The sequence below is a fragment of the Callorhinchus milii genome, unplaced genomic scaffold (assembly GCF_018977255.1).
Source record: "Callorhinchus milii isolate IMCB2004 unplaced genomic scaffold, IMCB_Cmil_1.0 Scaffold5, whole genome shotgun sequence".
In the NCBI taxonomy this organism is placed as follows: domain Eukaryota; kingdom Metazoa; phylum Chordata; class Chondrichthyes; order Chimaeriformes; family Callorhinchidae; genus Callorhinchus; species Callorhinchus milii.
This window is the reverse complement of record NW_024704746.1, coordinates 46,410,575-46,437,092: the sequence shown is the minus strand read 5'-3', so window position 1 is coordinate 46,437,092 and position 26,518 is coordinate 46,410,575. Positions and strand designations below refer to the sequence as shown.

Below are 26,518 nucleotides of genomic sequence, written 5' to 3'. Positions count from 1 at the left end.
ACGCAAGTGGAATGATGTTATCATTTGCCTAATTTCCTTGCGTTTTGCTGCATATGTCCAGAAATAAAACCATTTAATTCTTCCATTCAATATAATGCAAGGAGTATTAAACGTTGAATATTATAAAAGGAATATTATTCTGTTAAAGTGTAGGGACAGCATTGTTTTTGCAGTCCAATGAATTTAAAGTTAATTAGGGAATAAATCTGGGTAAAAGCAATCTGGATTCTGGAAAAACCAAATCACGATTCTGGAGCATGTGATCAGTGATATGATCTCCACCCCACCCACTCACACACTCTCTCACGCACACACACACAAATAGGGTATACCTTCTATTTCAATTAGCTGTTACTTTCTGGCACTGGAATTCCCATAGAGTATCTCTTTTTTGCCATCTGATCCAAACTAATTGCAGACAAATCTGATCAAATAAATGAGCAAAGCAGATTTTGTTTATTTCTTTTTCACAAATATACTTCCAGTATTTTGCTCTGCCTTTGTTCAATCTGTCTTTGATGCATCACGATTCCTCCAGGAGGTCAGCAGACAGGCCCAAGCTTCTGAAGTCTAATGTCAGCCCACTCTCCTGGACATCTTTTACTCCCCCGTTAAACTGAAATTGTGGCGTCCACTCGGAGTTTCCTGCCAACTCCAAACTGAGACTGGCGATGTGCTCTATGGAGAGACATGCTGTCACTTCATAGCATAATGCGCTGATCGGGGAAGGTGCTACACTGTCAGGCTATATTGTGCCAATCTCATACTCGGCAGGCCACAACATGTTTCACGTTCCCTGGAATTCCAGATCAACTCAGTGGGGGGGATTTATTGACAATTCCCACGTATCTTCGTGAGTGGAAAGTTGATAAGATGTCATAAATAAACACATTGTGTAGCTAAAGCACATTGTGAGAAAGATGGAAGAAATTGAGCTCTTCCAATGGCTCAGTCGATAAAACCACTGCCCAGAGTAAACCTGAGGTATGCAGACAGAGAAGTACCAGAGGACCCAAATCCCCTCTACTTTTAGCCAACTTTTATCATTTTATCTTAAAAAATTAAGATTATGATATTCAGTCTTAATTTGGAAGCCAGTTATTTTGAAGAAATGTGGAGACAGCAGAATAATACAAACCATAACAACAATAGAGGTGTTACAGGTGAACTCAGCATTTCTGAGTTAAGGAAGGAAAACAAATCAGCCAAGATTCCTGCTACTGATTGCTATTCAGTGACTCTTAATAGAAAGTACAATTGTGAATGTTGGGTGAAGATAGGATGGGGCTTGGCTGCGATGCTCCTATCCCTTCAGGCTGAGCGTCTGCCAAATTATACTGTTGTTGCTCACATGAGAAAAATGCACACTTGGGTGAAGAGGTATCCAGTGAAGGCATACTCTTATTACGAGTCACCAATGTCAGAAGTGGAGGGAATAAAATTAGATAGGTAAAAACAATAAATGAATAAATGGAGGAAATCAGCCTCCACTGGTGCCTCGTCTCAGTCCTCTCTAGGCAGAATCAAGCTCACCGTCTCCAGAGAAATAGGCTGCGGGCATTTCCCATATCAATTGCAAACTTTCCAAATGCTTGTAAAACGGCACCTTCTAAAATATTGGCTCACTATTGTTCAGACACAGTTCTTTATTTTCAATGCACACAAGTTATTGTCGCAGTCACAAACATTAACCAATGTGTGAGATATCTTAATTTGATCCTCACGCTTTGACAAACCTTTCCTTTGTTCCATTGTCAGTACAGTTGCAGTTTTAGTGCAGCATAAATCGTCCCTTGACACAATTGAGTTTCTGTTTTGCTTCAGAGATCAGAGTAGCTGTATCATTTCCAAATATTTCTTGTGAATTGTTTTGATCATTTAATAGTTTACAATCAAGCATATGTGATTGTTACTTCCCTATTCTGGCATATCGAAGAAAGATATTCAAAGGTGCCAGACTGTGCTCTCAATGGCAAGTTATGCAGTTTCAGCTGGTTAATCTTAATCAGCACCCCAATGCATACTTTGGGGTCCCCAAACCATGCCTCGCGTCAGCCCACAACAAACAAGCTCCGCATGTAAACAGCCTACCTCCCTCCAGGGAGAGAGTACTCATTCCATTCTGGGCTCCAGACACAGAGCAATTTCCATGCGTAGGTGGATACTCTTAAGCATTGTGATGGGTGTCCTAATGTGTCAGACACCAAGCTGTCCATAAGAAAGTTACATTTTGTATTATGTCACACTTACTTTGTGTACACAGGCTTCTCTGTTTACATTTTCATTTAATCTTCAATTATTGGTGATGCAAGCATCTTTTTCTCAATAGCTTGATCAGGAAATACACCACCTTTTGTAGTATTGAATCATGTAGACCAAAATCATCACAGACTTGGTCTTTCGTCTGTGTGTCAACATTATTTTTAAAGATATTTCCTCTTTTTTATTTGTACTTTGCTTCACCATTTTCTCTCCTCTGGCTCTGGAATTCTGCAAGTTCAAAAGATATTGGGTCAACTCACCACCACTGCTGTGGTGATCATTTTTCTGAGGCTGTGATTGAACTGTTTAATCTACCAATTATTTCAAAGGATCATGATATCAAGAAAACGAGACAGAAACAGACTAGTGGTACGAGGAAGGACTTGGCAACAGGCACTTGTCCTATATTAAAACAGATGTATTTTATTTTGAAATACATTATTTACACAAATGAACACAGCTTCACCTGTTGAAATAGGGTTGCAATCGATTTCACTTTCAGAGATCACAAATCTAACTCAACAACAACTTGCACTTACACAGCATCCTCCTCGCAGGGTCTAAGAGCACTTAACAAGAGCTTGACTCCGAGCTAGTGGGGGGATGGGGGGAAGGTGACCATAAGCACGGTCAAAAAGGAAGGTCTTAAAATGGGATTTGAAAAAGGCGAGAGAGGGGGCGAGGCGGAGGGATTGAGGGAGAGTGTTCCAAAGTTTCAGGGAGTAGTGACTGAAAACGCGACCTCCAATCGTGGAGAGGAGGGTGCGAGGGGCAAGCAGGAGGCCAGTGCCAGTTGAGCGGAGGCGCCGAGTGATGAATTGGGAAGTGAGGAGGTTGGAGAGGTAAGGAGGTGCCAGGGAGTGAAGTCAACTCACAATATTTCTCTGCCATTGACAGCTATGTGGGAACTGGAAGGGGAGAGAAACTACATGTAGCCGGCATGGTGAGCAGCTAGTCGTGGGGGAAGGGGTGTAGGGTGAGGAGCAGCAAGACAAGCAAGATGAGAGAGGAAGGAACTGAACCTAAGATAGAGGTCTTTTTCACTTATAAGAGGAATCCATCATGTTGTTGAACTCCTTTGTATTTGTGGAAGACAATGAACCCGTGCTTCCAGGATTAGCTGCTGTTGGAGAAATCTGTTTATCTGTTTGTGGTTTGCTACAGGACAAAGCAAGAGTAATGAGGAGCTCTTTAAAAGTGTCCAATGTTATATTGTGAGATAAACTGTTTTTAATAATCATGTTTGAACTGCACAAAACAGCAGCCGCCCATATTTGTAAAACTGATTTATAAATAAATCACATATCATAAATCTACACACTAGCTACAACAACATCACTGTTTATAATTTATTATGGTTTTCCAGTTGATTTGTTATATGTATTCTATAACAGATTACAATGCTTGAAAAAGTACAATGCATGCATTTGCACATGACAAGCACAGCAGTTTAACTTCAAACCTGAAATTGCTTCAAGATGTCTTACACTTCTTCCCACAGACAACTGACAGAGAAGTACACACTTACTGTTTTGAGCAACAATTGGTGTGTGGGAGGGTAGGGAAAGGGAATGTGGTATAATTCTGGTGAATATCTGCTACACCCTCTCCATGGCTACGATTTCTATACCGGTGTCCCAAACTAGCACGACTTAATAGCTGCACCTAGTTAAGAATGATACATTGTAGTTCTCTACAAATGCCATTTTTGTAATGGTTTTGTTTGATTAAAATCCTCTGGTTAGGTCATTGCTGTTTACATACCCATGGAGGATGCACATATCCTGCTAGTTGTTTCACACACCCCATAACATTCCTATTTTAAATGAAATAACTGTTAATGGAGCTTTTAAGGAAATAGAAAAACAAATTCTCTCTTCTCTCAGGAGCACAATCATTCTGATTTCCCAGTAGATCAGTAGATTTCCTTATTTGTTTTCACATAATCTATTTACAAGTCATTTTCCCTGACATGAACCACAGCAATTCTCTCAGGTTTGGTAACAGTCATACATTTCTGCACTGTGGTACTGAAAGTTAATAATAATAATAATAATAATCCTTGCATTTGATATAGCGCTTTTCACATCTTCTAGACATCCCAAAGCGCTTCACAGAATACACTGTAAAGTGAATTGACTGTATATTTGTGGGCAAACGCGGCAGCCAATTGCGCACAGCAATGTCCCACAAGCAGTGGTAGATTGAAAATGACCAATTTTTTTTTGGTTTTGGAGGGATTATTATTAGGCGTGTGGAGTAAGGAAACTTGCCCAAGGTTTCGCCCTGCCTGGAATTGAAAGCGAGTGCTCTAACCACTGAGCTACAGGACTCCGAATGCTGGCAAATGGGGGATTTTTTCTGCATCACGCATCCAATGTCAGCTGCACTTGGGTTGCTGAGATGAGCACTATGCATGTTCCAAGTGGAGGAACACTCGATCTGCTGTGACCCAACAATGTGTCTCCCAGCCCCAACCTCAAGAGCAGCCCCCACTGTATGTAGTGAGATTTCTATTTCCTGCAAAAGCCACCCTCAGCCTAAGGAAACTTGCCCAAGGTTTTGCCCTGCCTGGAATTGAACTCAGGTCTCTTGTTTGCAAAGCTAGTGCTCTAACCACTGAGCTACAGGACTCCAAAAGTTAATGAGAATCCCATTGGACCTCAGATGCCAGTAACCAAATATTGAAACTAAAGTAGATACCCACATACATGACAAAAAATATTGCTACTTTCTCTTTGTAACAGCCTTGATCCACTTTAAGCCTCTTCCAGTGCAGTAATCCTTTGGAAATGGCCACACACCAACTGCGCCATTGGTTGATTTGCCCTTTGATTGTTTAACTTCCTACCACTTGGTGCTTAACTCCTTCCCTTCCCTTCAAACACGAACAGATCAGGAACTCATCCTGTGCAGAATTGTAGAGCGGGAAATCCTGCATCCTTTCTTACTGATGTGTTATACAATGTGTTGGCTTCTTAGGTTCCTTTTTAATACACAAAGTTACGGAAGTTTAAGTGGCAATTACAACAAAGAATGTCAAAAGTGGGTGAAATGCAGAAAACAGACATGAAGCGCCGAAGAGTCTGTTTCTGTGCTTCCTTATTCTATAAATCTTGTGAAATCCACTTCTATCTGTTACTTGATTGCTGTTCTCAGTACCAACATCCATATGGTTTCAGTTTGATTCAGTTGGTCAACATTCTCAACTTTAGCTCAGAAGTTTGTGGGTCAAACCCAAGTCAAGACTTGATCTCTTTGTCCATACTAACACCCCAGTGAGGTAGTGGGGGAGCGCAGCATTGTCCAAGATCCGTCCTCCTGATAATGCAATTAATGTGAAGTTGATTCCATCACTCAACTGTCAAAAGCATTACTGTATGAGGGAGCCAAAATGTAAAGAATTTGGAGCTGAGGCCGGAGGATTTCAGAAGTTTTCATCATGGAATAAGGAAACAGACTATCTGGTGCTTCATGTCTTTTTTTCTCCACAGAGTGCGCTATACAGTCTATTTCTATTCTCCTGCTGGCTCCCCATACCCTTAATTCGTCTTTTTTATCAAGCATCTATCTAATTCCATTTTACAACAAATCTGTAGACTGCTTTAACCATGGTTGGTGGCAGAGAATGCCAAGTTCCAACCTGGTCTGTGAAGAAGATAAAAAGAGAAATAGATTTATCAGAACCGCCTTCTCCACCTTTGTCACATTGCCCGCCTCCAGCTGTACCTTAGCCCTGACGCAGCCGAAACACTCGTCCATGTGTTCGATACCTCCCGACTCTACCTTTCAAATGCCATCTTCGCCGATCTCCCCAGCTCCACCATGCAAAGATCCAACTAATCCAAAACTCCGCCGCCCACATACTCACCCATACTAAACTCCATACCCCCATCACACCAGCTCTAGCCAGGGTCCACTGGCTCCCTAACCCCAAACGGATCAATTTCAAGATCCTCACACTCGTTTTCAAATCCATTAATGCCCTGTGACCTCCCTACCTCTCCGACCTGCTTACCCCCAATCCAATACCCACTGCCTCCATTAGACTGGCTCCAGCCTCCTGCATGTCCCCGTGCCCTCCGTTCCACCATCGGTTGCCATGCTTTCAGCCACTACACTTCGAAACTCTGGAACACTCCTCCTCTATCCCTCTATCTTGTTCCTTCCTTCCCCATCTTCAGGCTGTGCCTGAAGACCTTCCTCTTCGACCGTGCCTATGGTCATCTCCCCTCCTCCTGCTCGGTGTCATGCTCCACCACTGTCAAGTGCTCTGGGATGCTACCCTGCATTAGGGGCGCTATATAAATGCAAGTTGTTGTTGTAACTTTCAGCATCACAACTGTTGGTGTTAATGCAGTAGTTATATTTTGTACAAGTAATATAATTAGTCACATTCTGTCTTCACATGAAGAAGGCCAGAGCCCGCTGAACAGAGAGAGCGGACAATTTGGTAGGAGGTTAGGTGGTCACACAGGTAGGGAGGAGTAAGGCCATGGAGGTCTTTGAAGTTGAGGACCAGGATCTTGAACTGTATCTCCTGAGTGATGGGGAGCCAGTGGAGCCAGGGGAGACAGGGCTGGAGGCAGGATCTGAACTACTCAAGGACAGGACCGCGAAGGTTGAGGTGAGAGGAGAGGCAGAGTAGCAGGATAGAATGGTCAATGGGATCAAAGGTAGCAGAGAAGACAAGGAGAACAAGGAGACAGAGGGAGCCCTGGTCACAAATGGACAAAATGTCATTTGTTACTTTGACCAGGGCTGTTTTTGTGCTGTGGGCAGCACGGAAACCAGGTTGGAGGGGTTCGTAGAGGGAGTGGCGGGAGAGCAAAGAGAGAAGCTGGGAAGCATCATCTCAGTCCAGGACCTTGGAAAGGAAAGAGCAGGTTGGAGATTGGGTGGTAGTGAAGGATTTTTGAGGATGGGGGTGATGACGGCTGTTTTTAAGAAATTTAAAAATTTGTGTCTCATAGTTGACTCTCAAATTTGCTTGTTCAGATTAATGAACATTTACTGGTGCAAAATTGGTCACAAGTGTACATGCATCAATGCAGAGATAGTGAAGGGAAAGTAATATTTACCATGTGGGGAACCAATGGGTGACCCGTTTTCCTGTAGTATTCCATGACAACCCAGGCTGAATCTCCAGGGGATGTTGCCACTGTGCTTCACTGCAGCACTGTTATCATTTTCTGTCCTGTCACCTCTTGTCATGGCCTATTAAGAATTCATTCCTGCAGGCAGTGTCTGTGTCCCCTGTTATCTTAGAACCTGTACATATGCTCATTGGCCCTTGCGAATACATGGATGAGAGGTTAAGAACTACCCCTTGCAATTAGCAGACTCCACTTTTAGCAATACTGTACTGATTTTAACCCCACAATTGGGTACAATGTACTTGCCGAAACCAAACAGATTAAAAAATGATACCATTTTCCAGACGAGTGTAAGAGTTGACCTAGAATTCAACATGAAAAGGTCCAAAAGGAAGATGTCTGGTTGGACCTCCCATCTTCCTCAGCTCCAGGAGGGTGTAAAGGTCTCGTCCTTTGGGAGAAAGCATAGGAGCAAATGGTCAAAGCATTGTGTATATTTAGCTTCCCAGAACTTTCAAAATTTCCAAATAAATCAATGTTGGTAAAAGAAATCCAGATAAATATAAGATAACAACTTATGTTAAATATCCCCAGAATTGCATCCTGAGCACAGTTTTGCATTAACTGAGAGATGTGAATTATAGCTGAGAGTTACAAATCAGAAAACAATTGAACATTAAACCTGAACCAGATTTGTGCAGATAGATCAGGAAACTTACTGAGCATCATTTTAACAGGATCACAGTCTTTGTGGAAACAGTGTTCGGCAAACTTCTTGTTTGATAAGGGAGGAGAAGCAGAAGATTAAATGTACTATTTCGTCACCATAATGTCAATGTATAGGTGGCCTTATTTACATACAATTGTAGGAGGTATGAAACAACGAAAAGCATTTGTAAACCCTACTTTTTTCAGAGATGACGAGTACCCCTTTAAGCCTAACCAAACTGCTTTCCCGTTGCAAAGATTACATGGGTGCAAGCTACAGCTGCATCTTGGATAAACATTATCAGAAGGGGTGAATTATACTAAAGGTACAGTAAAATTGTGTGCTACAGTTTTGTGCGTTAATCAGAATCCAATCCCATTTTCAGGGGATCATTTTTGGTCAGAGGATGGAAACCATTTGCTGTGGTATAAATTGAGATTTGAAACTGGCAATTTCAAAAAAACTTTCGCTCAGAAAAAAATACATTTAAATTGTTTGGCCAGTTCACTGCCCTGTCCTTCACTGTTTTAATAAAGGCTTTTGGATTTGCAAAGTATGCTTAGGACTCTCTTTAGCCTCACCCAGAGCAACCCAGAGTCACATTTCTAATGGAAATCTCATCTGTGCTGGAAACAACGTAACTCACAAAATAAACAGTCAAAACCACTTTACAGTATTTCCTAAGAAGCGCTTTGAGACGTCTCAACGACGCGATAAGGCGCTATATCAAATGCAAGGATTATTATGAATTATTATTATTATTATAACTCATCCCAGCAAAATAAAAGCAGTTGAGAGAGAGCAAAACAAAATCTTTTCGCTCTCGTTTGAGCACTTAAGACTGCAATTGTGAGCCACTTTACTCGGTGAGCTTTTCAGTCCTCTTCGATAAGGTCGGGTTCTCTTACTGTTTTGCTGACGACTTCAGCACAAACACACACACACACACAAAAAAAAACTTCTGAAGCGAAACCTTAAAGGCAAGGAATTTCATGCCTTCCAAATGCAATTCCCCACTCCCTGCAATCGCCCCCTATTGCCAATGAATCACATTGCGTGGATCACAGGGACACTTGTTGCAGCCAAACCGCTTTTGCATTTCAGAGGCTGGAAGGTCACCGTCGTATTTAAATCAGGACAGTGTGTATTTTTCTCCCCCCCCACCCCACCACCTCCTAAAAAAAAATACCTACACACACAGAGAGAAAAAAAAATACCCAATTCAGCATCACAAAAGAAATCATGGGCGTCTCGTCGGATTATGATCTTGCAAATGCTCGTGAGGATACGGTGAGTGGAGAGCACAGGGGCACTTTTTCCTGATTTCGTTAATATTGTGTTGTTTGCTCCTCCCGATGTATCCTCTGCCACCGTTGAATTTGCCGAGTGGGTGATGGATGGCTTCGGTGGAGGCTGTGACTGTTATCAGTGGCAGCGATGGGGGTGTGAGGCGAACGTGTTGAGGCAGACGATGATGGGGCAGTGCATTGATTTACCATTGAAGTGCATTGATTTACCATTGAAGTGCATTGATTTACCATTGAAGTGCATTGATTTGCGTTGAAGTGCATTCATTGATTTGAAGTGGGAAATCAGCGCCGTGTTATTTGCAGCCCTTTCGACTTTCGCCCGAGCCACAGACTCGACGACGTGGCACAGCCACTGCTGCAAATAATTGGTTGTTAATTAAGGGGCGCGTTTGGGAATTTTAAGGAGGTTCGAGCCTGTGCTCACAGGTTAGGGCAAAGGGTTTAATCCCCGGTCGTTCGTTTTCTGTGGATGGTTGCAAGCCCGCAACTTCGCTGGAACCTGTTCACCTGCCAATAATCCCTCCAAAACCATAATAAATTGGTCATTTTCAATCCGCCACTGTGTGTGGGACGCCGCTGTGCGCAATTGGCTGCCGCGTTTCGCCCACAAATATACGGTCAATTCGCTTCACGGCATATCCTGTGAAGCGCTTTGGGACGGTCTGGAAGACGTGAAAAGCGCTATATCAAACGCAAGCATTATTGTTATTATATTATTAAGTGTTGTATTTATTTTCCTTGCCTGCCTGCAGCTCTCTGTGCTATCGTTAAGGAAAAGAAGCACTTGTGTATCAGGGCACCACAAAGCCGCGATAATGTGGGAGACGTGCAAACCCTTATCTTGTGATGGTCACTTAATTCTGGGAAGGGGACAGTCCTGTAGATTGTCAATAAATTGTTACTTGAAGTTCAAACTGTGCGAAGAACTGTTACCACTTTAATTGAAGGCATGCACTTCAACCCGAGCACCGAATAACAACAACGTACATTTACTTAGTGCCCCTTGAGCAGGGTAGCATCCCAGAGTGCTCATAATAATCCTTGCATTTGATATAGTGCCTTATCATGTCATTGAGATGTCTGGAAGCACTTCACAGAATATACCTGTAGCTCAGTGGTTAGAGCACTCGCTTTGCAAGCGAGAGACCTGAGTTCAATTCCAGGCAGGTCAGGGCGAAACCTTGGGCAAGTTTCCTTACTCCACACGCCTAATAATAATCCCTCCAAAACAAAACAATAATAAATTGGTCATTTTCAATCTATGACTGTTTGTGGGACATTACTGTGCGCAATTGGCTGCTGCGTTCGGCCACAAATATACAGTCAATTCAAATTACAGTGTGTTCTGTGAAGCGCTTTGGGACATCCTCCCGACGTGAAAAGCGCTCTATAAATGGAATCTTGTTGTTGTTGTTGCATTATTATTATACTGTAAAGTAAATTGACTGTATTTTGTAGTTGAAATGCAGCAAACAATTGCATACAGTAGTGTCCCACTAACAGTCGTGGATTGAGTGACCATCTTTCTTTTAAGGGTTTATTACCCCCAGAAAGCGATTTGCCAATTGACTAACAACCAGGTTCCTACTTACTGCTGGGTAAACAGAGGCGTGTGAAGTAAGGAAACCCAGCCTAAGGTTTTGCCCTGCCTGGGAATCAAACCCGGGTCCTCTCGTTTGTGAGGCGAGGGGGGCTAACCAGTAAGCTACGGGACTCCAATGCAGTGTTAGCAAGGAAATGAAAGGTAATACTAAGGAGATATCAGTCATTGAACAGAGGCCGCTATCAGGATAATATGATGTTCAAGATGAGAAATGATCAATTAACTGGAAGAAGTTGCTGTGCTGATGTTAAACATAATCCACGGGTCAAATGTAGAATGACCGTAGGGAAGGAAATATGCCCCTTGTTTTCTGTGCAGAAATTCCCTACATTTCTATGCACAGCATGAAGGACTGACTAGCATAATTTTTGTGTGACTCATGCATTGCAGTGATTTAATGTTAGCCACAAAATGAATGGTTCATCTTTTGTAAACCAGAACAGACCAATTAAATCTGTTACTTTAGAAGCTTTGACTTGTTTCAGTTTGAAATATCCCAGTGCCAATCTGAAACTGGACTTCAAAGAGTTTGGTGTGTCCCAAAGCAGGGCGCAGGGAGAATACTGAACAAGTTGCCCCTTGGTTTTGCATGTGAAATTGCTGCCTTTGTGTTTGCCGACCATTTGCTCTGTGTATTGTGGCCTATTTCCATTCTTTGTACATTGCATGGCTGCAGAATGCAAATTTATCAAAACAGAATTCTGGTGGTCTATCAAGGAAAACAAACACAAGTCAGTGGTTGAGAGACTGCATGTGCAGTATAAAAAAATTGGATTGAATTGCTGTATTTAAATCTGGGATTCGTTTTATTCTGCTATTTCCAATTTCAATTGTTTTTCTCTCTTCTGAAAGGGCTCATTCTGGGGTCTGGCCTCACAAGTACATGTTGCACCCAAAATAGTTATTCTTAATATGTCAGCCAAAACAGTGAGTGTTGGTTGACTGATTTATTCATACCTCTGCTATCCTCATCCTCCCTCGCACCAAACTCTGCAAACCTATCACCCCATTTGCCACCTGTCTCTCAGCAAATTGATTTCAAAGCCCTCACACCTCACCGAAAAATCCATTGATACTTTAGCACCTCCCTATCTCTCCGATCTCGATTCACTCTGCTCCTCTGCTTGATCCCTCCGCTTGACTAACTTGAGTTTGATGTATATCCCCCCTATCCTATTCCACCACCATTGCTGCTATAGTTTCAGATTTCTAAGCCCATAACCTCCTTTCTGCCCCTCTTAATCTGTTCAAGTCCTGCCTTAAACCAATCTCCCTGACCAAGGCTAAGCTCACATCCCTTTCCACCTCTCCACCCTCCCAAGCTTGGTGTCTGACCTCATCACTGTAAAGCTCTCCGATACATTATCATACCTGAAGGGCATTATAGAAATGCAGGTTGTTATTGAGGACTGTAGGAGCAATATCCGCAAATGAGCTCAATCATTTGAACAGCAGTGAAAAGCCTGACTGATTTTTGTTTCTCTTTTCCCGAGCCCCGGGCATTGAGACTAATCAGAGCAGCCTTTGTAAGATTAGCATAAGTGCACTGAATGCTAACTGGGGATTAATCCTTGGACTTTTCTGGTTTCACTTATCAAATTTGCTTTGTAAAGGACCTATTTACATGAAACATTAATTTCACAAAATATTGTATTAGTTTTGAGATTTGCCCCTGTGCCAGCAGGTAGTAGTCTTGTCCTGACAGCCACTTTCTTCATCTTCAACCTCCAGGGCGCTGTCCTTGACTGGTTAAGATCGTACCTCTCACACCGCCTGCACTTTATCTCCTCAAACGGCTTCTCTTCTAGCCCCCGGACCATCACATGTGGCGTTCCTCAGGGCTCTGTCCTTGGTCCCCTCCTCTTAAATATCTATATGCTCCCTCTTGGTGACATCATCTGCAGACATGGGGTAAATTTCCACTTGTATTGGGATGACACCCAACTGCCTCCACCCTTGACTCCAGGACCACTGCTGTCCTGACTGAATATCTGTCAGACATCAAGTCCTGGATGAGAGCTAACTTCCTTCGGTTGAACGTCAACAAGACCGAGGCTCTCCTGATTGGCTCCCGTTAGCGCCTCCACACCTCAGGTGACAGCATCGCCATCCATGGTCGCACACTCCACCTTACTAGGCCAGTCCGGAACCTTGGGGTCTTGTTTGACCCTCAACTATCCTTCAAACCCACATCTGTGCCATGACCTGCTCTGCTTTTCCCCCCTCTGCAACGTCGCCCGGCTCCAACACTGTCTCACACGGCAGGCCGTCGAAACCCACATACGTGCCTTCATTACATCGAGGCTCGACTACGCAAACTCACTGCTTGTCGGCCTCCCAACTCCTCCCTCCTCAGGCTGCAGATCATCCAGAACTCTGCAGCCCAGGTCCTCTCCTGCATCTACGACCCTATCACCCCCATCTTTGCCCAACTCCACTGGCTTCCCATCACACAGAGGATACAGTTCAAGATCCTGGTCCTCATCTTCAAAGCCCTCCATGATCTTGCTCCCCCCTACCTCTCCGACCTCCTATTCGCTCCCTCCACTCAGTGGGCTCCAGCCTGCTTCACGTGCCCCGCCTTGCTCGCCCCACTATTAGCCGGCGGGCCTTCCACCACTCTGCACCCACCCTCTGGAACTCCATCCCACAGTCCCTCTGTCTCGCCCCCTCCGCCACCTTCAAGACCCACCTAAGACCCTCCTCTTCGAGCGTGCTTTCCATCTCTCTGCTACCCCCCTGTCCTCCACCCTCCCCCACCCTGACCCCCAGCTCAGGTCCGTAACTCTGTCTGTACAGCGCCTTGGGACGTCCTCCCGACGTGAAAGGCGCTATACAAATGTAATTTTGTTGTTGCTGTTGTTTTTGACACGCATTCTGCTCTTCTTGGGAAGTCAATGTTATAAGTTATTACCAGTGACACAGCAGTTAATCACTGAAGATAAAACACCTTTTTTACTACCGAATGTTGCATAATTGTATCACTTTAACATTTGTTTTGAAACCTGATGCAACTAACGTTGTTGTCCTTATGTCTAGCAAAATAGTTTCTTTCAAAAATGCCCATAACTCTCATCCAAACTAGGATCAGAAAACTATTTTCAAAACTGTTTTCTGCACATTTATGACACATGTGGCTGGTTGAATTCTTGTATTTAATTGCTAGTTTCTGATGAATGAGGATGTGTCCTCTGGCAAAGTATGTTCTATTTAAACCTCACCCAGATTTGAATTTCATTGGTTAAACTGGATCTAAGTTCAGCTGCCTCCTGTTTCTTTTGCTACAAATATTAAAGCAACAAATAAAATTGAAGATATTGCACATTTTATTTCCTGACATTTTTATACAGGAAAGTTCTATCTTAGCTTCTGAATTTCACATTTTGTTTGTAGTTTGCACCAAATGCAATGCAGCCACAAACAACAACAGCAACAAGATTACATTTGTACAACGCCTTTCACGTCAGGAAGACGTCCCAAGGTGCTGGACAGTGTACAGCATTTCAGACCCAAGCTGGGGTCAGGGGGGGAGAAGGGAGGGGAGGGGAAGGGGGGTGACCGATGGCATGGTCGAAGAGGAGGGTTTTGAGGCAGGATTTGAAGGAGGCTAAGGAGGGGACGAGGCAGAGTATTTGGGGGAGATGGAATTCCAGAAGTTGGGGGCAGAGTGGCTGAAGCTCTCCCGCCAATGGTGGGGTGCGTAGGTCGGGGGATGTGGAGCAGAGGGGGCTGAGCAGAGGGTGCGGGCGGATTGGTAGGGGGTTAGGAGGTCGCAGAGATAGGGTGGGACGAGGCCATGGAGGACTTTGTAGGTGAGGACCAGGATCTTGAACTGGTTCTTCTGAAGGATAGTGAGCCAATGGAGTCAGGGGAGAATGGGGGAGATGGGGACCCAGAGTGTAGCAAAAGAAACAAGAGGCAGCTGAATCTAGATCCAGTTTAACCAAATAAATTCCAATCTGGGTGAGGTTTGAATAGAACATACTTTTCCAGAGGACACATGAGGGAATAAGAATAATTCTGGCACAATATCACATTAAATGTTTCAATGTCCTTCACACAATGATCTGAAGCATGAAGACTGTTGTAATGTAGTGAAATATGGCAGACAATCTGTATCAGATTCATCCCATAAACCACAATGAGATCAGTAACTGTTAAATCTGTTTTGGTGAAAATTTGGATGAGGGAAAGTATTGGTCAGGACACTGAGAATTCCTGTGTGATGAGAGGAAAATAGATGAATGCAGAGGAAAATTACATATTAGCAACAAAAGAATAACTTTATAATAATAATCGTCCTTGCATTTGGTTTAGAGCCTTTCATATCAGAAGGACATACAAAGTGCTTCACAGGATTTATTCTGAAATGAATTGACTGTGTATTTTGTGGACGAACGTGGCAGCCCAGTTACGCATAACAATGTCTCACAAATAGTCAGGAAATGAATGACCAATTTTATTTGGCGGATTGTTGGCCAGGACGCTGGGAGAAACTCCCTTCTCTTCTTGAATCATGCTATGGGATCTTTAACGTCCACCTGAACAGATAGACAGGAACTCTGTTTAACGTTTCAAATGGAGGACAGCAACTCTGACAATGCAACACACACCCCCACGACTGCATTGAAGTGTCAGCCTAGACAATGTGATTTCAAGTCTTGATGTGAGGCTTGAACCCACAACCTTCTGACTCAGAGGCAAGAGTGGTATCACTTAGAGTGGACTGTAAGTCGAATATGTCATTAATATGGAGAAGGAGGAAAGTGGAGAGAGAGCACAGTTTGGTCAGAAACCAGATGTATCCTGGAACATAGTTTTGTTGGAACATCTTGATATGGTAACACTAAGACGTACGGGGGGGGGGGGGGGGGGGGGTCAGTCAGACTCTGTCTCTGTCGTTGCCGATGTCTAACTTGATAGCAAAGGAATCACTGATGTGTACAAAAGTAAAGTTCAAAGGCCATGGGTGGAACAGGGTAGATGGGGAATGGAAATCACTTGTGGAGTGTCCAGACTGGAGATCATGGGGACAAGCTGGCTGTCACACAGAAAACAGCTCAGCAGCTGAAAAATAAATGTTTGGGCAAAACAGCTTTATTTTGTTTGCTGTGGGTCTGAGTGTTTTTTAAGTAAGAATGTTGCTATGAGTCTGTCATTATAAATGGTACACGCTTGTCTCTGGGTTTTGATTGTTCTCCCTGTGAACAATTTAAATCATAGATCTCAGTTCAGATTTGGCGAAATGCTGGAGACAGTTAAATATTATGAGTTGAAAGTGGCAGCCAGGTGTAATGGAAAACCTCAAGCGGCTGAATCCTAAGTCTAATTCTGAAGCACTTACAATCATACCTTGGACTAGTTGTCTCACATTGGAGGGCAGATGGTAGTAAGCTGTCAAAACATAAACAACTGGTTAGGATTCCACAGCTAACTTGTATATAATGTCACAATAAATGGTAATCGCTTGCATAAAACTGCTGTTAGGGTAGTTGAGGGGTCCTGCAACAGTCATTTAAAACAATTACATTCGGTTTGCCAGTGTGCAATGTTTTGTGGCATTCGTGGCCCAACTTGGTTGTGACGGAGTCCACAGGAGACATTGCAAGATGAGTTTTGAGGGAGAAATATAATGGAATAGCTTGTATATAGGTGAAACTTACATTGTTTCAGATTGACTAACCTGAGTAAATTGCACCACTTGAATAGAGAGCAGAGTGTTGTGACAAGGGCACGAGTCTTCAGACCAATGATTGTGGTATTGAAAAGAAATCTGTACTGTTGTCTTGCTAAACCTCTGGCATTCAGATCCCATGCCAACAACATCTCTCAGAAATGTTGTCCGTCCTTCCTTCCACCGCTCTTCTGTTCTTAGGGTTCATTTACCAGCTTTGAAAACAGAAGTTCACTTTTTTCCTCTAAAAGGTTTTACTGGCCTTAACAAGTTAGTAAAGTTTGTTAAGGCCTGTGCAACAGAGAAGGTGAGATTTTCAGCCAAAGCTGAGTAACTAAGAATCCTCAGGGTTGTTGAAGGGAGATTATAATAATCAATGTGTGAGATGTTAGTACTGGAAATGGAATGCTCTTCCACTTCACAGCCAGTTTAAATACTCTGGCTTTAGCTCTTGCTGTCCCAAAAACAACAACTTACTGGCAAAAAAAACAATCAAAAGGAAGGTTTTCAGGCGGAACTTGAAAAGGGGAGAGAGGAGGCAAGGCAGAGGGAAAATGTTCCAGAGCTTCAGGGCGTAGTAGCTGAAAGCGCTACCTCCAATTGAAGAGCGGATGGTGCGAGAGACAAGCAGGAGGCCGGTGCCAGTCTAGTGGAGGAGCCGGTTGGTGGATTGGGGAGTGAGGAGGTCGGAGAGGTAGGGAGGTGCCAGGGAGTGAATGGATTTGAACACGATCCATTCGGTGATGGGGAGCCAGTAGAGCCTGGTCAGGACTGGGGAGATGTGGGTATGGAGTTCATCTGGGTAAGTATGCGGGCAGAAGAGTTCTGAATGAGCTGGACTTTTTGAATAGTGGAGCTGGGGAGATTGGCGTGGAGTTTATTTGAGGAATCCAGGCGGGAGGTGACAAATGCATGCACAAGGATTTGGGCTGCATTTGGGGTAAGATAAGGTCGGAGGCAAGCAATGCTGCAGAGGTGGAGAAAGGTGGTCCTGGTCAGGGAACGGATGTGGGGAAGGAAGGATTGCTAGGGGTCGAACTGAACGCCTAGATTGTGCACTGGTTCGGTGAGTCTAAGGAAGAACCCAGGGAGTATGTATATTCCTGATCCAAGCTCAGAGGAGTAGCCCAATGCAGCAACAAGAAGTTTTCCATTCATCACAATTGTCTTTTACCACTTTTGGCCTAAATGAGAATTATTTCTGAATTATAGTATGGTTTGCGCGTTGTGTATTTGGGGCACTTTGAACTTGGTTGAGACTTCTTTAAGCTCATATCACTTGGGACCCAAACAGCTGGCAGAGGCTCTTCATTCCAGCAGTCTGGGTTGGATTCAAACCAAGGTCAGTCTGCTACCCACTATGCCGTCCAGTCCTGAAAGAGAGAACATAATAGCATGGTCTTCTGGAATTTTACAATGAATAATCTGGTCTCTTGCAATATGACTTAGACATAGCTGTGCTGCATAACAGCGGTCAGGAGTTGCACTCGATAGTGCTTGTCAAAGTAGCATCTGCCTGATCTGCAAGGCTTAAAGCAGTGACTCCTTACTGTTGTGGGGTTTTCGTTTTGCAAAAGCAAGAGGCTGATTTCAGACATATTGGTGTTTGTGGTTTTCTTTTCTGTGAAATTGTGAAACTGGTTTTCAAGAGGCACTATGTTGGGAAGTGTGAGTGACTGGGTTACAGCAGCAAGTCAGTGTAACCTCAGCTGTTGCTGATAGTGACTGCAAAATGACAATGTTGTTGAGGCTGATTGCTGGATGGGGCAAATGGGGCAATTAGTGTATTGGTTAGAGCACACCTCGCAAGCGAGAGGACCCAGGTTTGATTCCAGTGCAGGATGAAACATTGGGCAAATTTCCTTACGCCACACGTTCTGTTTACCTAGCGGTAAGTAGGAACCTGGTTGTTAGTCGATTAGCGAATCGCTTTTCCGGGGTTAATAAACCCTCCAAAAAAATAATAATTCGGTCACTCAGTCCATGACTGTTTGCGGGACACTGCTGTGCGCAATTGGTTGCCGTGTTTTACCCACAAAATATATATTCAATTCATTGACAGTATATTCTGTGAAGCCCTTTGCGACATCTCAACCATGCGTTAAGGCACCATATCGAATGAATGGATTATTATTATTAATTACATGAAAACTTGCATTGAACCCCAGAAAAGATCACATTGAAAAACAGGCAGCTTTTTTCCATTTAGGGACTGTGTCCCTTTAAATGCTCAACAAATGAAAGTAAGTAAATATCTGCTTGCAATGCTTCTTTTATTTTAGGGGAAGTGCTGTGACCGTGGTGAAGCGAATGAACGATGCACGGCACAGTTCTGAACATATATGTTGTTCAGTGCAATGCCTCTCACATCCTCTCTAAATACTTCCTGTGTTAACCAGGCAGCTAGCCGGTCAGAACTAATGCTAAACATGGAATTGATTATAGTACACAAAAACTGCAAGGCAGAGGGGAATTGATCCAAACTACAGTAGTTCCTCACAACCATTTTTGAAAAGGATATGGCAATGACAGAGTTTGCAGATCTCTAGCACAGGGTGACCAAAAAGTTGTGATAACTTTACAACTCCAAAACTGTGTTTCTCACCCCAACTTCAATCATGCTTCTTGTCCCTGGTCTAACTTTGGGTGGAGGTAGCGTTGCAGCTCTGCGGAGCCAGCAATTGAAACAGGGAAGCAGTTTGTTCCTTAGAAGCTGGAGATATCGGAGCTGGAGGCAGTGACATTCAAAGGCAGGATAATTATATTTGTAAGAAAAACATGTTGCAAAAATAACTAAAAAACTATTTCCAAAACACATTTTTGGAACAAGATATGACAAGTTTTGACCTTTCTGAGAGGGAGCATGAGAGTGCGAGGCTAGTTGAAGAGAGCACTCAATATGGACAGCGTTTTGTCTAGTCTGTGTGTGTTCAGTTGGCATACATCCAGCTTGTTTGGGGGAAAGAAAGCAAAGGGAACCCATGGTGACTGTGGCATCACTGCTGTTCATGTATAACAAGAGAGCGAAAGAAAAAAAAAGTAAGAATGCAAATAGAAACAAATAGGAGCAAATAGAAGAATAGAAAGAGAAGTCCTTGACAATAGAGCAAGAGAGAACCAAGAGAACCTGCAACGTTGGGTCACACTGGGTAGCTGTGAATCCAGCTTTCTGATGAAGGGAGAAAGCAATGAGACACACCAGAGAGGAGCCTCATAGACAGGGCACTGGTCCAGATTGCTGTTCTGTATGAACAATCAGCAAAAAGAAATCAATGGGAAACCAGAAATACTGAACCATTAGGATTACTTTCAACTGTTAACTGCTGACCTTCTGCGGAAACATCTTTCTTCATCTATTTAATTATTCTTCAAAGTGTATTTTTATTGGGAAGGGTTGAAAATGGAAGAAATACTTGCTTGTTAAATTTCTACTTTTGCATGTCTTCTAAGTTTGCACAACATTCTGAGATGGAGCTCAGATCTGCACCCGAAATAGTTGATTTTATCTGAAGCTTTGAGGCAAATTTCTGATAAAATGTAAAACTTGTGATCGTCTGATAAAATCTTTCTCGTGTTGACCTGTTTGTGAAGCCAACATTGAAAACAGCAACCTGAAACTCATGCTCTGTGGTACACCATATATTGAGCGCTATTATTGTTGGATTGAAGCTTTTCAAACATCAAGATAGCTTTATGCCTGTGAAATATAAATATATAAATATAAACTACTGCAATAAATAAAGGAACAATTTATACCTAAAATTTATTTGAATACTTTGCTTGTTTTGACCTTTTATTTATGTTCCTATTCTCTCTATATTTTTGCTCTTCTGTCCATTCCAGCAATTTATAATCTGTTTTACTTTTGTTCTATTGTCTAATACTCAGTTTTTATCCTTGGTCCTGATCTCACTGGGGACTGTAATTTGGATGAAACACTTGGATTCTCAATGCTCCAGGATTGGAATGAGAAATCAACCAGTGCTCCCGTGCCTGATTTCTGTCCAAATCCTCACACTGGGATACTTGTGTGGGCATTGGCTGTGTCAACAGCACAGTCAAAAAAGCCAACTGAATCAACACTCACACTTGAACTTTCAGCATGGTATTATTGGTTCACATGGAGCTCTACTCCATTACAAAAGGAAAAACATTTTTGTTTAAATTTAGGAGAAGAGAGAAAAAAAATTGTTGCGAGTAGAGCAACCAGCTGGCATGATACGTGTGGGCTGACCTCTAACTAATCCCTCGAATGAATGAAGTCTAGGAGGGAGATGGTGCCAGTGAAACTGTACGGCAGCAGGAGACTGCACCAAATACGACTGATAGTGCTGAGTTTTATTTATAACTTCCAGCCTAGCTGGATGAAGTGGTCCAATAGCTCTTTAAAATTCCTGCAGCACAAGGTTGGGGGTGGCGGTGGGTGGTATGGAGTCCCGTAGCATATTGGTTAGACCACTGCCTTGCAAATGGGAGGACCTAGGTTTGATTCCTAGGTGAGACGAAACCTTAGACAAGTTTCCTTACTCCACAAGCTTCTGTTTACATAGTAGTAAGTAGGAACCAAGTTGTTAGTTGATTGGTAGATTACTTTCTGAGGGTAATAATCCCTCCAAAATAAAAAAAATGTTCACTCAGTCCACGACTGTCCATGGGACACTGTTATGCACAATTTGCTGCTGAGTTTCGTCCACAAGATACACAGCCAATTCACTTTACAATATATTGTGTAAAGCGCTTTGAGATGTCTCAATGGTGCTATATCAAATGCAAGGATTATGATCATTATTATTGTTATGGAAAAATGTATTTGATTTTGGTTTAGAGATTATCATGCACTCAGAGCATGCCTGAGCACGCATGTTTGCTTGGTTTTTGGAAGGGTGGAGGGGAAACACTTGAAAACTAAAAAATTATCATTTAACTAAATAGCACGATTCTGAGTGACATCCCCCTTCTCCCTAAGTTGGCGTAATGCATTTTTGTTTTTTTTACATAAATTTAGTGGGCTTCATTATCTTTCTTACTTTCATATGCCTCTTTGCTCCTGGTCTGACCTCCTTTTCCAGGGGTGCAGTCACACATGCTGGTCACTGATCATGTGTGAACCTTGTCAGTGGCTTCTGGGCTTGAAGTTCTGCTTTCTTCCTCTTCTCTGGACATCTCGCAGGTACAAGTTACCCTCATCTCTCAGAGTCTGACAGCGGTGGAACAGTACTGTTGCAGGAGGAGATTACATACAATGTATATATATAGCTTGTGCTAGTGGCAGAGGGTGAGCCCTCTGCCCTGACAGATTAAACATCAGTGAGCACTGTGATTTCCACAGTGTTGCCTGGAATGTATGGATTGCTCACTAATTGCAGCGCCACTCGATGATGTGAAGCGTTCATATTTAAAACCTGGTCACCTGTGCACATCGCAGCAATGAACAAAACTCTTCCAGCAATCAGATGAAATTCACTTAGATTTTTAAAAAAAGACTATTTCTTTCCAATGTGGCGGAAAATAGAATGGTAATTATATCACACATGACTGACACTGGAAATGGCTAAACAAGAGGAGAGGTAGGGAGGCCATGGGGTGTCACAGCCAAATGTGTATTGTATTGCTGTGTGACTGAGAGAAGTGGTTCTGTTTAGTCCAAACTGCAAAATTAAATGTGTATTGGATTGGGTGTATTTAATTCTAATTCCTTATCCAGGAAAGAAATAAACTGGTTGACGAAAGCTAAAAGTTTGGAATTTTTCCTTTTCAGCCAAAAGACAAGTAGTAACCTGGCTGTTGTCTGGTGACTTCAGGGTTCCTGTCCTGACTGTTGAATAACCTGGCCTTATTCCATTTCGAGGTTCACTCATAAAGTAGTCATTTGAATGAGGTACCTGAGGCTCAGCCTGGGAAAGGATTAAAAAAGGAGGCTGAGGAAATGTATCCATTTGGCTCTCATTGAAATAAATATTGTGTCGTTCTTTGGGTTACTCGGATATGATACGGGTTTAATTGACAGTGTAGGCTTTTGGTGTTATTTTCCCTAACCAGCATTTTTGGCTCCCACCCGAGTTTAGGTGCCAAGCCAGGATTGTTAATCCTGAACATCTGAACGTCAACAAGACCGAGGCTCTCCTGATTGGCTCCCATCAGTGCCTTCCCACCTCAGGCGCTGACAGCATCTCCATCCATGGATGCACATTCCACCTCACTGAGCCAGTCCGGAACCTTGGCATCTTGTTTGACCCTCAACTGTCCTTTCTACCCCACATCTGTACCATGACCTGCTCTGCCTTCCCCCACCACACAACATCGCCCGACTCCGCCACTGTCTCACACCACAGGCCTCCGAGACCCTCGTACATGCATTCATAACATGCAGGCTCAATTACGCAAACTCCCTGCTTGTCGGCCTCCCCAACTCCTCCCTTCATAGGCTGCAGATCTCTGCAGCCCGTGTCCTCTCCCCCATCAGGCTCCACGATACTATCGCCCCCATCCTCGCCCGACTCCACAGGCTTCCCGTCACACAGAGGATACAGTTCAAGATCCTGGTCCTCACTTTCAAAGCACTCCATGGTCCTGCACCATTCCTAACCCCCTACCGACCTGCCCGCCCGCTGCTCAGTGTGTTCCAGCATGATTCACGCCCCCGCCGGGCTGGCCCCACCATTGACAGGCGGTCTTCAGTCACTCTACCCCCCACCCTCTGGAGCTCCATCCCACAGTCCTTCGGCCTCACCCCCTCCCTTGCCTCCTTCAAGACCCGTCTCAAGACCCTCCTCTTTGATTGTGCCTTCGGTCACCCTCCTTCCCCCCTGCCCTCTACCCTCCCCGATTCCGACCCTCAGCTCAGGTCCGAAACACTGATTGTCCAGCGCCTTGGGACATCCTCCTGACGTGAAAGGCGCTATACAAATGTAATTTTGTTGTTGTTGTTGATCACCTTGGGACATCCTCCCAGTGTGAAAGGCAATATACAAAATTGTATTGTATTATTGGCACACTGGAGCTGGAGCATGTTATTGCTGAGCATAGCACTCAATTGGTTATGATGCACATCATTGCAAATCACAATGAAGCAGCCTCAAATTACTTTCATCAACTCTCTTTAATAAATGACTTTGTTAATACTGTCTCATTTAGCCTTCTGAGAGTTTGGGGTTAACAAGTCGAGTCCTGACTTTAAAGCAGTATTTAGCCCTACGGCTTCATCCCTTTGGCACTCTTGGAGGTGAACTGATGGATGGGGATGTTGTTTTTTCCCTCAGTAGATATAAGCTTGCACCTTCAGTGATAAACTCAAAGAGAAATCTTGGAAAACTGTTATTAAAACCAGCTGTCTCAATGTCTCATATGATTATTTCAGTATAATTACGTTATCATAGAAAATATGTTTACTTAACATGGTGATGGGTGCAGCATAATCGTTGGATTCACTTCAGTGGACTGATGAAAACCACAGAATCCAGAACTAGAAACAAGCCATTGATGCAGTCCTTTCTTATGTAAACATGAATGTGAAAAATAGATCATTCAGGAAACTGCTGAGCCTAATTTTTTTAAAATACTGGACTATTGCCTCTTTTATCTGTGACATTATGTATATTGTCCCCATTTCTCCCAGTTTGTTCAGAATTTTGTACCCCAAGTTTGCTGACAGAATGATTTTTTTATTATTGGTCTGAGTCAGTCAGGGGGACAAACAATGATTTGTCATGCATGTGACCAATGTTATTAGAAGTGGGTTACAGTTGCCACTTCCAACCCCTCTTTGTAGGTAGCCTATTCCAATAGGCAGTGGGCCTACCAAGGCCAAGTAGTTAAGGCTGTAAGAAATTTGCAAGCTGCTATTTTGTTGTGGGAAACCCAATGTTGAATATACTCAACAGTGAGTACGGTCTTTCATTGGACTATCCACATATCCATCAACCCATTCTGCGCTATCATTGGGCAATCCACCTATCGATAGGATGGTCTATAACATGAGTGGGTGTTGCATTGTTGGAGGTGCCATCCTTTGGGTGGGATGTTAAACCAAGGTCCCGTCTGCCTGTTAAGGTTGACATTAAACACTGTTTGAAAAGTGAAGGGAGTTTCTCCCAGTGTCCTGCCCAACAATCCCCCAAATAAAATTGAACACTCCACTCCATAGCTTTTTATGGATTGGCTGCCACGTTTCGCCCACAAAATACACAGTCACTGCATTTTACCGTAAATCCTGTAAAGCGCTTTGAGATGACTCAACAATGTGATAATTGCTTTTTCATTTCAGATATAGAAAAGGTTTTACTGTGGTTTACTGTAATACCAATTTTTTACTCAATTTGTTGAAGAGAGTCAGAGTAGTGTCCTTGAAGATAGGCCTGATATACTTGGCTACAAGGAAAATTGGAATGCCAGAATTCTCCAGTGAAATTACTGGAACAACAAGGACAGCAAGAGACATTTTTCTAATCTACATTTGAGCCACTTGGATAAGGGAGTCAGAACTTAGTGTTCAATTACATTGCTGTAGTTATCTATAACGCCACAGTTCACTGGTTATGTATTGCCACTAATCTTTTATTCGATAACCATGATATTGGTAACCTTGTCCCCATCCGCCACCAGACACGTGAGATGGTGGAGCTGAAATTCTGTCAATCTGCCATGTTCTATGAGGCAGTGATCTGTTGCCCTGCGGTGTTCCTGCAATTAATTGTGCTTCCAAGCTTTCCACAAAATTCACAGATCGCTTGGGAAGAATGTCACAATGGTAGGTTGCCATCTCTGATCTCTGGACATGATTTAATGTAGGCTGAACAGCATATTGTCACCGCTGCCTGTCAGTATTGCTTCCAGCGGGTTGATCACAAAGTAATGGCTTGTCATCCCTACTGTTACTGGGGCGGATCCACTCCTCCAAGCTATACCTGAAATATATTCATGGCAACGTGTTCATCCTCAAAACTCTGACAATCCATGAAATCCTCCACCGTAAACACCCTTTTAACATGTTCAGAGCTGTATTGAGTCTGCAGGTGAATGTGCAATGAACAAAGTTAGGTCAGGTGAATTGAATTGCTCCTGTAGGCTTAGAGAAATAATGCATTAAAGTTCCCTCCGCTTTCCCCCATTACTTTGTTTGCATCTAAAGGTGATGGTCCTATTTGGATACAAGTCTTTTGTTGTTGCTTTCCAGTGGAAGTTACTTAACGATGATCAGGAGCAGAATCTCTGACCAATGATTTTATTTATTACTTCTTAGTCTGAGGACAGTTGAGTTAAGGTCTTGGGTTGTAAGCGGAGAACCAAAGATGGATGCTTCATCAGGACCTGCTGGAGTCACCAGCTGACTGCAGTGGACCATTCCCAGGCTCCGACATCCACTGTTATCTGCAGGAGAGGGAGTTGGATCACTGACTAGTACCCCATATTGTGGCCTTCTTGCTCCAGTCAAAGGTTCACAGACATATATCCAAAGATAAGATTATAAAAAGACCTGAAACTCAATGCTGAGCCTTTCTTGGATTGTAGCTCTCAGTGGATTGATTACCGATTTCAAGATCCTCACACTCGTCTTCAAATACCTTCATTCCCTGGCACTTCCCAACCTCTCCGACCTGCTTACTCCCCAACCCACTGCTCCGCTCGGCTGGCTCCGGTCTCCTGGATTAGTTTATCCAAAACAAAATAATGTATTTTTTATTCTCCGTTTCCTTCAGTCCTTGTGCACCAGCCTCCAGGCAGAGGATGGGCAGGGGACCTATGGGCGTGTGAATGAGTAAGGATGCAAGTCTGGGCTCGCAAGCGACATAGGCAAAGGTGTTCTGCAGCTAACACATACTTTTTAATAAAAAACCTACAAAGAATCATAAAAATTCCTTGAAATTG

General features: G+C 43.4%; 1 protein-coding gene across 1 annotated transcript in view; it reads left to right on the top strand.

Moving 5' to 3' along the window:
- The first annotated feature begins 9,132 nt into the window (after positions 1-9,132).
- The window catches only part of ninjurin-2, a 100,845-nt gene continuing 83,459 nt past the window's right edge, over positions 9,133-26,518 (top strand). Inside the window, exon 1 of the mRNA XM_007894701.2 lies at positions 9,133-9,357. Coding sequence (XP_007892892.1) covers positions 9,310-9,357 — 48 coding nt within the window. The 5' untranslated portion in view covers positions 9,133-9,309. The remainder of the gene's footprint in view (positions 9,358-26,518) is intronic.